The following is a 15,545-nucleotide window of genomic DNA, read 5'->3' as shown; positions in this document are numbered from 1 at the left end:
TTTCAGGCAATTTCAGCCATTTTCTGAGAAAATCTGGCTTTTATCCAATGGCTGTAAAGAAAGCAGGGCATGCTGTGATCACGGGGCTTTATTTGCTGTCAATCAAACTGAGCACACGTGGGTCAAGTGCAGGTTAACATTTCACCGTCTTTGTTACGCTATGCCCAACGGGGAAAATTGCAAGTCACCACAAAGTCACAAGCAGATTGGTTTACGGGAAAAAAGTCGTAATATTACCAGAATAAAGTCATAATATTACGAGAAAAAAGTCATAACATTACAAGAATAAAGTCATCGGTTTACGAGAAAAAAAGTCGTAGTGTTAACTTTTCCAGAAAAAAGTTGTAACATTACGTGAATAAAGTCATAACTTTATGAGAAAAAAATTTGTAATATTACCAGAATAAAGTCATAAGAGAAAAAAAGTCGTAATGTTACGAGAATAAAGTGATAACTTTACCAGAAAAAAGTTGTAATATTACGAGAATAAAGTCATAACTTTACGAGAAAAAAGTCGTAATATTACGAGAATAAAGTCATAAGAGAAAAAAAGTCGTAATATTATGACAATAAAGTCATAACTTTACGAGAAAAAAAGAATATAACACGTTAAATTACTACTTTATAATATTATGACTTTATTCTCATAATATTCCGACTTTTTTTCTCGTAGAGTTATGACTTTATTCTCGAAATCTCAGGTTTATTTTTTTTCCCTCAATGTGGCCCTAATACTCCGTCGTACCGTCGTGCCATAGACCTTCAACAATTATAAATAAAAATGAAAATGTAAACAAAAAAAAACAGTTATTCCTTTCCATTTTTAAAAATCCACAGGGAGCCACTGGAGAAGAGCTAAAGAGCTGCAGGTTGCAGACCCCTGGACTAGTAGTACACCCACGTGGGTGTACTACCTCATCAACGACCACGACACCACTGCTTTTATTGACCGAATTTCAGGTTTAGGAATAAATATTATTAGCATTAAGACTATAGGCTGTCTGAATGTGATTGTAATTTTGCATATACACATCGAAAATTAGATATATTAATGAATAAACTGAACCTTATTGAAACAAATGCAGAGGAATTAGTCTCTGGTTTTGTTTACAGGCTCAATGTAAAACGCTGACATCATTGTCACACCATAAAAATTCACAACATGCTTCCAGGGAGAGATGATGTATTCTCTCTAGTGTATATGTGTGTGTGTGTGTGTGTGTGTATGGCAGCTTCTCTATTAAACGGTGAGCCAATAACACAGCAGAGGAAGCAGCGCTGTGAGCCAATGACAGAGTCACCGTCATCGGTCTCTGCGGCTGCGTCAAGTGGACACCATCAACCAGAGTGAGACCGGAAGTTGGGTTTCAGAAATTAATCAATTAATTAATATCAGAAATAGAGGGAAACGTTACCTCAAAAAAAAACACTCCCTACTCTAATGTGGCTGCTTTTAAAAAGTCCATAATTTTTCTATTTTAAGATAATATCACTGCTACAAAATGACAGGGTTGAAACAATAGTGTAAAAAGGGTGGAGGATTAGGAGCTAAATTAGACATATAGCACTGTGACTGATCCAGATTTAGTTAGCTATCCTTTTATATTTTTATAACTATATCAACTATCTTTTTACATTCTTTTGATCGGACCAACTGTTTTCATAATTTAGCCAAACAGGGTGGAACTTTAAGAGAGTGAGAAACAGGTTAACATCATGAAACATGGAAAAATAAGACATGAGTGACAGTTTATACTTTATGGTCTTGAAAGTAACCTCCCAAGTTGCGTCCAATAACTCTCGCGAGACTTGCAGCCCAACGACCTATCCTAAACATATATAGATATATAGATAGATAGATGGATAGAAACTTTATTGATCCCGAGGGAAATTAAAGTTTCCAGCATCACAGTTCCATAGTGCAAAACATGTTAGTAGTGCAAAGTACAAAGTACAAAAAAATATACCAGATATAAAAATACAAGGAGATGAAGAAAACTGTTAAAACTGAATATATGCAAAAAAAAAGTATTTGTAATATGCATTATTCTTTGATTATGTTATAAAGAAGACCTTAATCTATAATTTAAGCTATTTGTTACAAATATTTGACACATAAGAAAGAAAATATGAGGAAGTAATTCATGGGAAAATAAACGTTGCATGCTGCATAACAGGAGTGACCTGTTTTTAAAGATCCACATCTTGGTCGTCTTAGATCAAAAACTTTATAGACTCATAATTTTACACCAACATGGAGAAATTAATTTTTAAAAAGAAAGCCACTGTTCAAAGGTAAAGCCTACAGGATCGTATAGTTTAGCCTTCTAATAACAGTAAAAGGGTCAAGAATGCTTCTAATTTGTAGTCCCAGTAAGCTATACCAGCATGCACAACATCAGGGCCTCCCCTATAGGGAATGCAGCTATCGTTTATGTTATTTAATACACCTGCTTTTCCAACCGAAATGTCAAAATGTCTGACAATGGTCACTCTGCTCACACTGATGATTCTTCTTTACTGGCAAGATGGTGGTAAATGTTGGCACTGGTGTGTGGGACACATAAAATCTTTGCTTTTCTTGATAAAAATAACTTTTTTAATGAAAAACAAGATGTCCTGTGTATCTGTGAGAAGGTTTAGTTACCATTACAGTACCACTCTTCAAGAGGAAGGCAGACAGCATGCAAACCTCTCCAAACCACACACCCTGAACTAATTCCTCAGTTGTAGCGCTGCCAGCCAACCTGCAGCCCAGATGGCTGACCTACTGGCTGGGTGCTGAACTGGCTGACTTCCAGGTAGTTCAGTTCAAATTTAATCACATGTCAAAAGGACCTTGTAAGCCAGACTATAATAACACCAGTTGCCATCTCATTCAGGGCGATGTTTTTCAGTATCATAAAGAGAAAAGACAGAAAAACAGCACACTCGCATCAAGGAGCCACCTTCGTCTTTATTATTCAAATGGTTTGGTTAACAGGCTATGTAGTTCAGAGGGAGTCAGTGAGTTGATGTGGATGAACACTCCATCATCTGTCTATCATATACACCAAGCTGTGTGACTGCATAAAAGAAGGGCTTTCCTTAAAAGTTACCCAGGACAAAGAAACCTTGTGTAAAACTTGCCTGATGGGGGCTTTATTTGGAATTTTTTAAAAATCAAAAAGAGAAAAAAAACAAAAAACATCTGTAGTGTGAAATAATTTTCATCTTTTGACATATGTTACATTTGTTTAGATTTACAAAAGTGCAAACAGATCACGTTCAGATCTCCTAAATATAAGCCATGGCATGTGGGGTTCAAACAGCCGCATCTGAAGTAGCAAATGTTTTCGTCTTGGACCTCGGTGTCATCGGTCCAGCTACACCAGGTACAGGATGAGGAATTTAAACATCTCTGTTGTGTTACATAGCAGGGGAGGTTTTCAATACAAGTCCTCAGCAATGAATATTGTAATGATTATGGCACACACCTTTTGGTCCATTCATAGACACACAGACATTGTTTTTTGCTAAATGCTTAAATAGGTCTTTGTGTGGATATACAATGTGCACTGCTGTGTAGCCCCACCCCCCCCAGTCTCCCACCCATCCCTTCCTCATTCGCGTTGTTATCGGTTGAAGGTCGTACATCATCATGGCAATACTGGACCTGACTGTACAAGGGTCAAAGGTCAGAATTTACAGGAAGTAATCTGGGGTGCGGCGAGTGACGTGAGGCTCTCCTCTGCGAGGCGCAGGATCAAACTGCAAACTGGTGAGGAGAAGAAAAAAAAAAAAAAAAGTAGAAAAAACATTAGTCAACCAATCATTAAATCAAGTCATACATATTGTGAGCATGATACTAAATGTGGTTTGACAATGATGCATACGCACGTAATTAGAGTTTTGCAAAACCTGTATCACCATTTCAGGTATTAAAGTCCCCCCAGTGTATATTGGCATTTCTATATTTCATTTGTGTCATTTCCTGACTAAGTTAACCACACGGTTTGCCAATTTGTTTTTGACAAATGACAAATTTTGTGCTCAAAATTAAAAGAAGGTTGTTGCTAAAATTGAGTCTGAGCAGCGGTCAGTTTGTCTTCTAGTTAGTTAGCTAGTTAGGTGTAGTTAACTAGCCCAACTTGTTGCATAAGCCAACTGAGGGTTTTCATTTTATTTTTTAGTTTCCACCACCTTAGTTTAGTGTGTGTATTTTCACAATGGCACTTGTGTTTGCCGAGAACGGATTCAATCAACACAATGGATTAGATGAAATCCCACAGGTCAAATTAACACAAGAACACTGACTGTCTCTCTCACTCGCTCTCTTCTTTACCGTCTCCTCCGGGAGATAAATTAACGGAAAGCAGCCGATGCCGTTTTGGAGGTTTGTCGACCTCTAACAGGTCTGGACGACGGGGAGCGCACGACTTTGGTGTCGGTGCTGGGAGCTGAGACGAGAGTGGCCGGTGCTGGTGGACGGTGCACCTCCAAAATGATTCATTCAAATTCAGCAGGAGACGGTAAAGAAGAGAGTGAGTGAGAGAGTCGGTGTGTTGTGCTAATTCGTGTCTCATTTGTGGTCTGATAAACAGTAAATTCATCTAATCTGGGTTCATCTAAACTGGGTTGAAAAACGATGCAATCTGGTTGCCATGGTAATGAATTGCGTCTGACTATTAGCCGTACCTCCATTCTCTGTTTGAGTAAAAACGTTAACTAAAAAACAGAAAGTAACACTGGCTGGGGCTTTAAACATTTGAAAAAACAAAAATCATGCAGAGTTTCAGCTTTGAGGTATCCACAGTATTACATGCTCCAGTCTTTTGTGATACTTACAACGAGTATTTGAGGGTGTCGTCTAGTTCCATGATAGCTGCCTGGTTGCCACAGCGGTAGCAGTAGTTGGGAGCACTAAATATTGTCACCACATTCCTCTCATGGCACCAGTTGTAACCCTGGGGGAAGCAGATGCATTATTCAACAGAGATGTATAATTCAGGAAAAAGTGCTTCTGTGATGCAAATGTACTGTTTTTGAACTCGATATGAGAGTGCTAGCTGCTGGAATAACAACTGTCCTATTATTTTCTGTAACAGTGGTGGTTGGGAGGATTTTTTGTTTCGTTTATGCTTATTTAGATCAGTTTTTGTTAAGCATTCATTCAAGTAGAATGAACAAACACCACTGTAGTGGGAACTTCTTGACTGTTATCTGGGAAGTCTATGTACTGTAACCTGAATTATACTAAAATTACATAAACACATACCTCCATAACCAGCTGGTGGGCACGGGACACCAGTGTGAGGCGGTTGGCGTGGTTGAAAGTCTCAGAGATGTCCTGGCCGAAAGTGTAACCGGCTCCTCGAGGGGAGATGCCCCAGCCACCGCGGTCGTCGGGGTCGGACCACAGCAGGTCACACATGGGACCCTGCAGAGGACAAAGAGGGAGAGGAGCAGGTTAGCAAGGAAACACCAACACAGTCCTGGTATTGATTACCTTAACAGCAACCACAGAGTTAAAGAGAATATCAACACATTGCTTCCTTTTTGCTTCTTAGTATTGGTCATGATCAAGTTATTTTTACTGACATACATCTGTTATTTTGCAACCAAATCCTGTCGTTTTCTGTTCAATTCTTTATTTTACTGTACTTAAATGTCTGTATAACTTTTAAAAGCAAAGCTATAAGCCGCTTCATGGCCAGGAACATCAAAATTAAGTATCATCTTTACCTCATGTGGCACTTCCTGTAAACGGTCCAGTGCTCTGATGTGATCCAAAGTATCTATGGACGGTGACAGGCCTCCATGAAGGCAGAAAATCTGGAAGGAACAAGAGGAAACTGTTAGTATAAGTAGTAAATACTGTATCCATCACATCATCAAACCAATATTTCCCAAACTAGTAGTGTTGTATATTTCATTCTACAATGCAACATTAAACTCTGTCACAACATTAAGTCAAAACCAGCCAATGCACATTCTCACCTGAGAGTCGACCAAGGCAGTGAGGGGGAGATAATCAAACAGGTCTGTGAAGTACTTCCAAACGTTGGCGTTACCATATTTCCTTAGGCACTCGTCATAGAAGCCGTAAACTTGTGTGATCTGTCTGCTCTCGTGGTTCCCTCTGAGGATTGTGATGCGCTCCCGGTAGCGTACCTGAAACACGAGCAAAAAACAGAGCGGTATTGTTAATTTTTTTCCCTAAAAAGCACTTTGAAATTTCAGTTTTGGAGCGAATTTTTACATGATTACTGACCTTTAGAGATACTAGTAAAGTGACGGTTTCTACGGAGTAGTACCCTCTGTCTACGTAGTCTCCCATGAACAAATAGTTTGTGTCTGGAGATTTCCCTCCGATCTTGAACAGCTCCATGAGGTCGTGGAACTGGCCGTGCACATCGCCACACACCGTCACCGGACATCTCACCTCTTGGACGTTTGACTCCTTGGTCAGAATCTCCTTTGCCTGCAGAAAACAAAAAACACACACAGTTAAATGTGGTTCAATGAGTGTAAATTGAAAAAACACCAGGAAAAAGAGTGATATACAAAAACTGCAGATGAGGCAAAAACCCCACAGGGGCTTAAAACGCCTCAAGAGTCCAATTTCCACAGTGTATATTTTGTGTGCCGCTTTACTGTGTTGTGCTCATTGAAATGCAGGAAAATCCATGTGATCCTGCACTGTAATCACATGCTCAGCTCTACACACTGTAATTTTCTTTGTCAGTCTTTGTTCTCCATCTTTATTTCAGGAACGGACAACTTCCTGCCAACATCTCTGCACAATTTCCACATCAGCCAGCCTCTAGTGGGGTCTAAGATGCTACACGGTGATTACAACACAACTCCCAACATCTCCCCCATAATCTCTCCAAGGAAATAAGCCCCTACCGAGTGTGTGTGTGTGTGTGTGTGTGTGTGTGTGTGTCTGGTTTCCTGTGGGCCTGCCTCGCAGCGCTTGGAGAGATAGCTCTGGTTGCACTGCAACATTTCCTAAAATCAATTAGTGTGATGCTGCAAAAGCAGAGAACAGAGTGGAAAACGGTCGCAAGTGTCTGTGGATGATTATTACTCTGAGAGCACTCAGTTATAGCTAGGACGGCTATAGCAACACAACAGTCAGCCACTACAAGTCTAAAAGTGGAAAATGTTTTTCTTGGACATGTTTCATTCTACCCAGATCATCACAGCGCAGTCTAAAAGTTGCTGCGGCAGCGTATGACTCAGTAGGTCGCCTACAGATTTATTTTGCAGGTCAGCTTCTTACTTAGCATCATTTGGCTTTAAACAACCACCTCTGTGTGTCTAATGACAGATTCTCCTTATTTTATGTTTGGACTATATATTATTTACTATATATTGTACAACTATATATTTTTTTAATCACGCTGGTATCTGATCAGTACTCGGTATCGGCCAATACTGCAAGTTCAGGTATTGGAATCGGTATCGGGAAGGAAAAAATAGTATCGGAACATCTCTATTAATAATTTATACTAAGCAGGTGCCTCATGATTATGCAGCCTTTAGCAGCACTTGCCCCATTAAAACAAAACTAAAAATAATGAGAAAGCTTTAAACAGCACCAGTACTAAATCTGGAGACCCACAACAAGGTCACAATTCTGGAGTCAGTCTAGCTTGGCAGGCTGGTCTGACGAAGGGGGTCATGGATGAGCTCTTTAAAAGGAGCTTTGATGCAAACAAATCCTCAGGCTGAGAGAGAAAAGGTCTGAGACTGAGCTGAATGACCACCAGACATGTCTGACGCACGGAGTCGGAGATATGGGGCAAGCTTCCCTAATAAATGCCCGGTGTTTTGTCTGTGGCTCACTCTGAGCAGCCTCATACTGTTCTCTTTAAACAGCAAATGTGACCTCGGTGAGAGAAAGAGAACGGACATCGACTGAAGTTGGCCTGTCATCCCGGCATATGGGACAGAGAGACAGACCTAAGGTGACCAGGACGGGAATGCAGCGCTGCACAACGCTGACCTATATTACACCCACATGCACACCCTCCTCCATGTGCCCACACTACCATGTGGCAGGAGGCCTTTCAATGACTGGACTGTGGATGACAGATTGATCAGGGCCTCCACCTCTAAAGCTACATGCCTGTGTTAAAGTGGAACAGCAATATATTTTCATCCTCCTGATTACTTTGAGTGAGACGAGGGGGAAATAAACAAATGTGCATTTTAAGTGGGCCGGGTCAGTCTCTCTGTGATCCTCTTTACTAAACATTAAACACATTTAATACACTCTATAATTTGAAAAGAACTGAAATTTAGGGCTGTCAAAGTTAACGCGATAATAACGTGTTAACGCAAATTCGTTTTAACGGCACTCATTTCTTTAACGCATTAATGCAACTTGCAATTTTTAGGTTGTAGCAGGCTCAGTTTTAAAGCTAGAGTGGAGAAGGAGGTTAAATAACGCTACAAACTGACGCTAAATATTGGCGAGGAAAAACTGGTATGGCCATTTTCAAAGGGGTCCCTTGACCTCTGACCTCAAAATATGTGAATGAAGATGGGTTCTATGGGTACCCACGAGTCTCTCCTTTACAGACATGCCCACTTTATGATAATCACATGCAGTTCATAATTCATTAGGATACTCTTAAGTTGCTTTGCCAGTGAATAATACAATAAACTGTTTACAGCTCTGTACACTGAACTGCATGAGTAATGTGTTTATTGACACGTCAGATATCACCTCTGTGTGTCCTAAATTGGCTCAGCTGACTTGGTTAACGTGACTTTTTGTGAGGCCACAGCACTGACCACTGGGTCTGATGACAGATATGAGTTATGTCTTCTCACTATATGCTATATTAAACCACTGATTTCATTTATTTGGCGCCGTTTGCCGAGTTCAGCTAAAGGTTGCATCAGACACTGCAGAGGAAGTGGGCCAGTGTTTTCATCTTTTTTTATATCCTATTCTTTCCTTGCCCACTCAAGACACTTTTAATCTTTAGTCAAAATCCTGCAGTTGTAAATAACCTCATTCCACTGCAATCATCAGCAACAAAACAACAAAAATATGACAGAAAACAATACAATATCAAACATGATTAAGTTCTATTCAATCAAATATTACATAAAACTGGAGGAAGTAAACTAATTCAATGTGACCAGCTTTCATAACTTCTAATTTAAGCTTGGATTTAGCAATAACCTCAAAACTTAGTGTGTGAGAGATCTGTTTATCCAACAGTGCACCGTGGGTGCCAGTCCAGTTGTGAATGGTAAAGGATGACGTCAGAGGTTACTAAGCGCCGCGGCCAAAGTACAGACCACACCTGTAGCTGAAATGCCACGGCGAGGCGACAGGGAGGGACCCTCGGCCGAGATCACAGCTGTGCCAAAGACGCCAGACGTCACACAGTCAACAAACTGCTTAGCTGAGTGCTGAGAAGCGAAGTCAGCATTTTAACGGCTGCCGCAATATAATCCCATTAAAGTGAGTTAAACACGGCCAAAGGTTCTCCTGGAGACTTTAAGCCTGACGACCAGGCACAACTACAACCACAGACAATGACCTCACCTCGCACAAGATGTTTATTGTAGCTTAAAAGTTAAGCATCTTCCTGACAACAGCACTATAATCAGTGTAAAAATCAGCACCAGCAGCAGCCAAAGGACGGCACATTGTGTCTGTTTTCTAGGACATTTTGCTGAGATGCATTTAACATTTTGTCCACGTCAGTCTTTTTGATTCGAGTATGTTCACTGTTTTGTTGCATACTTTGTGTTTCTGATATCAGTTTGTACAGTTTTTATATCACTAGAACACTATCTTGGGATTTCTGCTCTGCTAAATGGAAACGCAATGCAAATTTAGTTCATTATATCCGGCGTTGTTATAGGAAAACAAACCATCAGGTGGAACGGTCCTTCTCACCAACTGACTCATTATTCTTAGTAAAACCGTGACCTCAGCTGGCAAACACAGCTTTATTTGCCGCCCTGACTAGCTGCATCAAACTGGTTTTAATACAGACAGAGGTCATACAGAAGGCTTCAGCTCCAGGAAGTGGGGCAAATATCGCCGCATGACCACATATTATTACGTCATACTGACACACTTTAGATGATGTCATATGGCATTAATGTTTGAAGAGAAAAATCACATCTTTATCAGCAAATTTCCTTTTAACGCTGCTGTACTGTTGCTGCCTTATATAAATCTCTCTGGGTTTAAAGCATGTTTTGATCTTCGCTTTAAGATAATTTACCCTCAACGGTTAGCTGACGGTGCTTTAAAAGGGAATCAAATGAGCGAAGGTATATACAACGAAGGGCTTGAGGACAAAAACAATGTCTGAATGGTTATGTAACTCTCAAAAGGTTTATTTTTGAACAGAGGGGGGAAAAAGGTAGTGAAAAGGATATGTCTCTGTCTGAGGTACGTGTTACACATTTAATTAAATTTACTGTTTAATTGACAGGAACATAAAACCAATTTCTGGTGAACAGAGCGTTGTCTGCATTCAATTTAAACACGATTAAATGATCAAGCAGATGACATCACTACTCTGCAAACGAAGAAACAAACGCTTAGAGAGGGGGGGAAATACTGCAATGCTGAGAAAATTTTGCATTGATTATGATAAACAAGATGAAGCTGACAAGTATTCCCTCCTCCCCAGCACACACTAGACACCAGACAGAAACTCTGGAGCCTTTCCTGAGAAAGCTGGCAAGCAGGATTGAAAAGACTGAGGACGGATTACACAGCACATCACATTCCTCCACACCCCCGTACATCCCAAAACAGAGACGGCCGCTCTCTGAGTCACAATGAACAGTGTTATCCTGAGTCACACGCCCTGATCCCCTTAGCAACAATGGATTTGATAGTGTTAGTGATGTAACTCCAAATCAATCATATCCTCTGCTATTTATAAATGAGGGAGGATGTGGGTGCATTCTGGTTCAAGAGAGGTGGATAGCTAAGTGCAGGTAGACGGTAGTTTGAAGCTCATAAGAGCTGTGACAATGATGCAGCCTCAGGGGTCGGAAACTGTAGGTTTCCTTTTTCCTCTCGACTATTTTTATGACATCTTCGCTGCATTAGGGAGGAAACAGTGAGGGGCAAAAGGAAAGAAAAACAACATTATTCGTGCTGTTCGTGCATCGACATGTTCTTTGAGGTTTTTTTTTTCTGTGGATATATAACACAACTGTTCACGAGGCCTACAAATCAATCTGATTGTGCAGCGACATGTCAAAGCATATCAGCTGGGGAAAAGCATGTGAAGTCAAAATAAGTCAAATGAAAACTGTCAATTTCCTCCAAAAGGCACAACAGTCATCTCCATGTCATCCTAAGCTTCCTATCCACAAGGTAAGAAGCAGGGAATTTTAAACTGACCATATAAAAGATGAGGACAAAGAAAAGAAAAGAAATGCTGGGATTAACGAGCAGCCACTTGGCTATAGCGTGCCATTGACCTCCAGCGCACAGCACTCCAAATATGGTAGTGGGCCTTTCACCAGCTGCACTAAAGAATGAAAAAGATATTTAGCAAATGGCAATAAAAAAGAAAAACATCTGTCCAAATTTAGCCTCTGTTATCATGGTTAAGCTGAACAGAAAATCTAAAGAAATCCAGGATATCAGGAAAAAAAACTTACAAACTGACAATAGGGCTTTATGGAAAATGGATAAAAAAAAGATGGCAAGTTGAAGCAAATTGCAAAAAAATTAAAGAAACAAGCAACACCCCATTTGATGATAAGAGTCTATGGTTTAAGGGTGACGTTTTTCTGTTTAACCCAGATATCTAGGGCTGGAAATCAGCAGATAGTCTGAGCAGAAAGGATGTTGAGGAGAGATTGGGGTTAAGCTCCAGCTCACAAGTCTGCAGACTCAGTTGGCCAATTACCAGCCAAAGCAAGAGCAGACAGACAAACATGTGTGTGGATACTGAAAATAATAATATAATTATATATAAATAATTGTTGTTATGTATTAATTTTGTATTTTTTTTAGGAATAAGTGTGTGGCAGTTAAATAAGATCAAACTCCTGGCTCAGCAACAAGCAACCACTAGTTACGTGGATAAAAGGTCAAAGCCACAGACAGATGACAACACCTATGTGGCCTCGAAGATGACCTGAAGTCTAGCCATCAAATGAGTTCAGTCGCCCACGTCATTAGCTTGCATTGAAGTCTATGTTTCTCTGTATAAATAACAACATAACTGTCCTAAAATGTGGATAAGTAAACCAGAAACAAGAGCTGTGGATTAATATGGTTCACACATGACGTGTTTTTGACCATATAATGTCATGATTATGTTTGAAAATTGACTACTTTATTGCCTTGTTAACACGTCAGTCTCACTACTTATTGACTAGAGAAGTAAATAAGAAGCTAGATGAAGGGCAGGGCTAAGAGGTTAACTGCAACTGTTTACATGTGAGAAAAACAGAGTAACTTTGTGCACATTCACCCACATTTTAACTGTACAGTATGCGTTTACTAACCTTTTCGGGGCTTCAATGTGCTGCCCATTGCATTAGGATAAATTACTTCAGGATAGTGTTTGTTTGATACCATAATTCATCTACCTTTTAGTTAAGAGTCCCCACTAATATGACATGTCTTTGACCATCATATGATGTCATGGTTTTATGAAAATTGCCTACCTCATTGCCTTGGTAACAAGTCTGTCAAACTACATATTGACAAGAGGGGTAAATAAGAAGCTAGATGAAGGGTTGAGGTCAGAGGTCAATTGCAACTGTTTACCTTTAAGAAAAGCAGAGTAATTGTGTGCACATTTACCCACACTTTAACTGCACAGTACCAACCTTTTCAGGGCTTCATTGTGCTGCTAGGATAAATTATTTCACAACATAAAGGCTCAAAATATTGGTGTTTGTTTGATACAATAATTCATCTACCTTTTTAGTTAAGAGTCCCCACTAATATGACATGTCTTTGACCATCACATGATGTCATGGTTTTATGAAAATTGACAAGCGAGGTAAATAAGAAGCTAGATGAAGGGTTGAGGTCAGAGGTTAATTGCAACTGTTTACTGTTTCTACCACACTTACATGCAGACAACCTGTGACATGAAACTGTCAGAGGACTTTTACTGCCACAGCTAAAAGAGATGTTACAGGTCACACTGACAGTCTGAATGAAGGAGAGGCTGTAAATGTGGTATGTGACTTGAATCCACAGTATGGCTGAACTCTCCTCTCCTGGCTTAGTAAACCCACTATTAACAACAAGGTGTGCTTTAAAGTCTTTATTTCGCAGATATTTTTGGGAGGTATATGGTTGAGGAAGAGTTGTGATAAGGGTTGTGTTAAGGGTTGGTTTATATCTACTTTTTTAACTCCGGATGGATATGTGGGTTGTAAATAAACTTGGGATGCTGTTCATATATTTAATTTGGGATATAAATAAATCTGGGACACTATATTATTATTTCATGACATACTAAACTATGACTTTTTTATATCCTATATTATTATTTAATTTCTTACTATATTATTATTTAATTAAATATTATATTATTTTGTGACATGCTATACTATGACTTTTTGATGTCCTATATTATTTAATGTCCTACTATATTATTTTACAATGACATACTATGCTATTAATCTTTTTGACATACTATATTATTATTTTTTGACATACTATATTATTATTTTATGACATACTAAACTATGACTTTTTTTATATCCTATATTATTATTATTTAATTTCCTACTATATTATTATTTAATGAAATATTATATTATTTTATGACATGCTATACTATGACTTTTTTATATCCTATATTATGTAATGTCCTACTATATTATTTTAAAATGACATACTATGCTATTAATCTTTTTGACATACTATATTATTTTATGACATACTAAACTATGACTTTTTTATATCCTATATTATTATTATTATTTAATTTCCTACTATATTATTATTTAATGAAATATTATATTATTTTATGACATGCTATACTATGACTTTTTTGATATCCTATATTATTTAATGTCCTACTATATTATTATTTAATGAAATATTATATTATGACATGCTATACTATGACTTTTTATATCCTATATTATTTAATGTCCTACTATATTATTATTTAATGAAATATTATATTATGACATGCTATACTATGACTTTTTTTATATCCTATATTATTTAATGTCCTACTATATTATTTTATAATGACATACTATGCTATTAATCTTTTTGACATACTATATTATTATTTTTTGATATACTATATTATTATTTTATGACATACTAAACTATGACTGTTTTATATCCTATATTATTATTTAATTTCCTACTATATTATTATTTAATGAAATATTATATTATGACATGCTATACTATGACTTTTTTTTATATCCTATATTATTTAATGTCCTACTATATTATTATTTAATGAAATATTATATTATGACATGCTATACTATGACTTTTTTTTAATATCCTATATTATTTAATGTCCTGCTATATTATTTTACAATTATATACTATGCTATTAATTTTTTTGACATACTAAACTATGACTTTTTTATATCCTATATTATTATTATTTAATTTCCTACTATATTATTATTTAATGAAATATTATATTATTTTATGACATGCTGTACTATGACTTTTTTGATATCCTATATTATTTAATGTCCTACTATATTATTTTATAATGACATACTATGCTATTAATCTTTTTGACATACTATATTATTATTTAATTAAATATTATATTATTTTATGACATGCTATACTATGACTTTTTTGATATCCTATATTATTTTATAATGACACACTATGCTATTAAACTTTTGACATACTACATTATTATATTATATTATCATTCTATGATATATGAGTTATTAGAGGAGAAGTGAGAAAGGGGTATAGGGAAATATAAGTTTTACTTCTACCTACTCCTTTTTCTGGACACTATTACTCTTGTTTTGTTTGTTATTATTTTGTATCTGTTTTTATGTTTGAAATAAACTCTTTCATTCATTCATAATTCAAACGGTTCTAACGGACAAAATCAGTTAGAACGCTTAACGGTTGTTTAAATATACGGCGCAGTGAAATGTGAACTACAGACGCCATTTTGAGAGTGTCTGGAAGGTGGCGGTAAAGGAGGAGAAGAAGTTTGACACCAAGTTAAGGGTTGAGAAGAGGATTATTTTAATTAAAAATATATCTCACCTTTTCACATAGTGTCTTCACTTGTCCCTCCGACAGCTGCTTGCATTCGTTGAGCTGCTCGATCCACAGATCAAGCTCTTTCGTGAAAACCTTTTCGTCCATTTTTCTGTGTGTTTTTCGATGTTTAACTAATTTTCGGTTAAGGAGACGACGACGACTCCCTCCAGATGTCTCTCGTCTTTTCTGGAGATTACACTAAAGGTGTTATCTGCTCTCTTGTCAGTAGAAGACGCATGTATGTATGAACCTCCCTGGCCGCCAGATCGCGATGATTTGACTGAATTGAAACTGAAGAGAGAGAGGGAGGGAGAGAGAG

General features: G+C 37.8%; 1 protein-coding gene and 1 long non-coding RNA gene across 2 annotated transcripts in view; one reads left to right on the top strand and one right to left on the bottom strand.

Annotated features, from left to right (window-relative positions):
• The window catches only part of LOC119475709, a 21,824-nt gene extending 12,553 nt beyond the window's left edge, over positions 1-9,271 (top strand). The window contains exon 4 of the long non-coding RNA XR_005203851.1: positions 9,261-9,271. This is a non-coding gene — a long non-coding RNA (uncharacterized LOC119475709). The remainder of the gene's footprint in view (positions 1-9,260) is intronic.
• On the bottom strand, positions 2,937-15,545 carry ppp2cab (protein phosphatase 2 catalytic subunit alpha b). Its single transcript, XM_037748658.1, has 7 exons — positions 15,230-15,545; positions 6,254-6,463; positions 5,980-6,153; positions 5,725-5,814; positions 5,258-5,419; positions 4,828-4,946; positions 2,937-3,757 (listed from the first exon to the last, which is right to left on the bottom strand). The coding sequence occupies exons 1-7, from the start codon at positions 15,329-15,331 to the stop codon at positions 3,685-3,687; spliced, it is 930 nt and encodes a 309-aa protein (XP_037604586.1). The 5' UTR covers positions 15,332-15,545; the 3' UTR covers positions 2,937-3,684.

Source organism: Sebastes umbrosus, chromosome 17 (genome assembly GCF_015220745.1).
Source record: "Sebastes umbrosus isolate fSebUmb1 chromosome 17, fSebUmb1.pri, whole genome shotgun sequence".
Lineage (NCBI taxonomy): Eukaryota > Metazoa > Chordata > Actinopteri > Perciformes > Sebastidae > Sebastes > Sebastes umbrosus.
This window is presented reverse-complemented; position numbering and strand designations above follow the sequence as displayed.

What these genes read in the sequence shown, in the direction of transcription:
- ppp2cab (XM_037748658.1), bottom strand. Translation starts at nt 15,331, where the DNA reads ATGGACGAAAAGGTTTTCACGAAAGAGCTTGATCTGTGGATCGAGCAG. An exon ending in CTGCCTTGGTCGACTCTCAG is followed by an intron (nt 5,815 to 5,979) that starts GTGAGAATGTGC and finishes TGTTCCTTCCAG; the next exon opens with ATTTTCTGCCTTCATGGAGG. An exon ending in CCCACCAGCTGGTTATGGAG is followed by an intron (nt 4,947 to 5,257) that starts GTATGTGTTTAT and finishes TGCTTCCCCCAG; the next exon opens with GGTTACAACTGGTGCCATGA.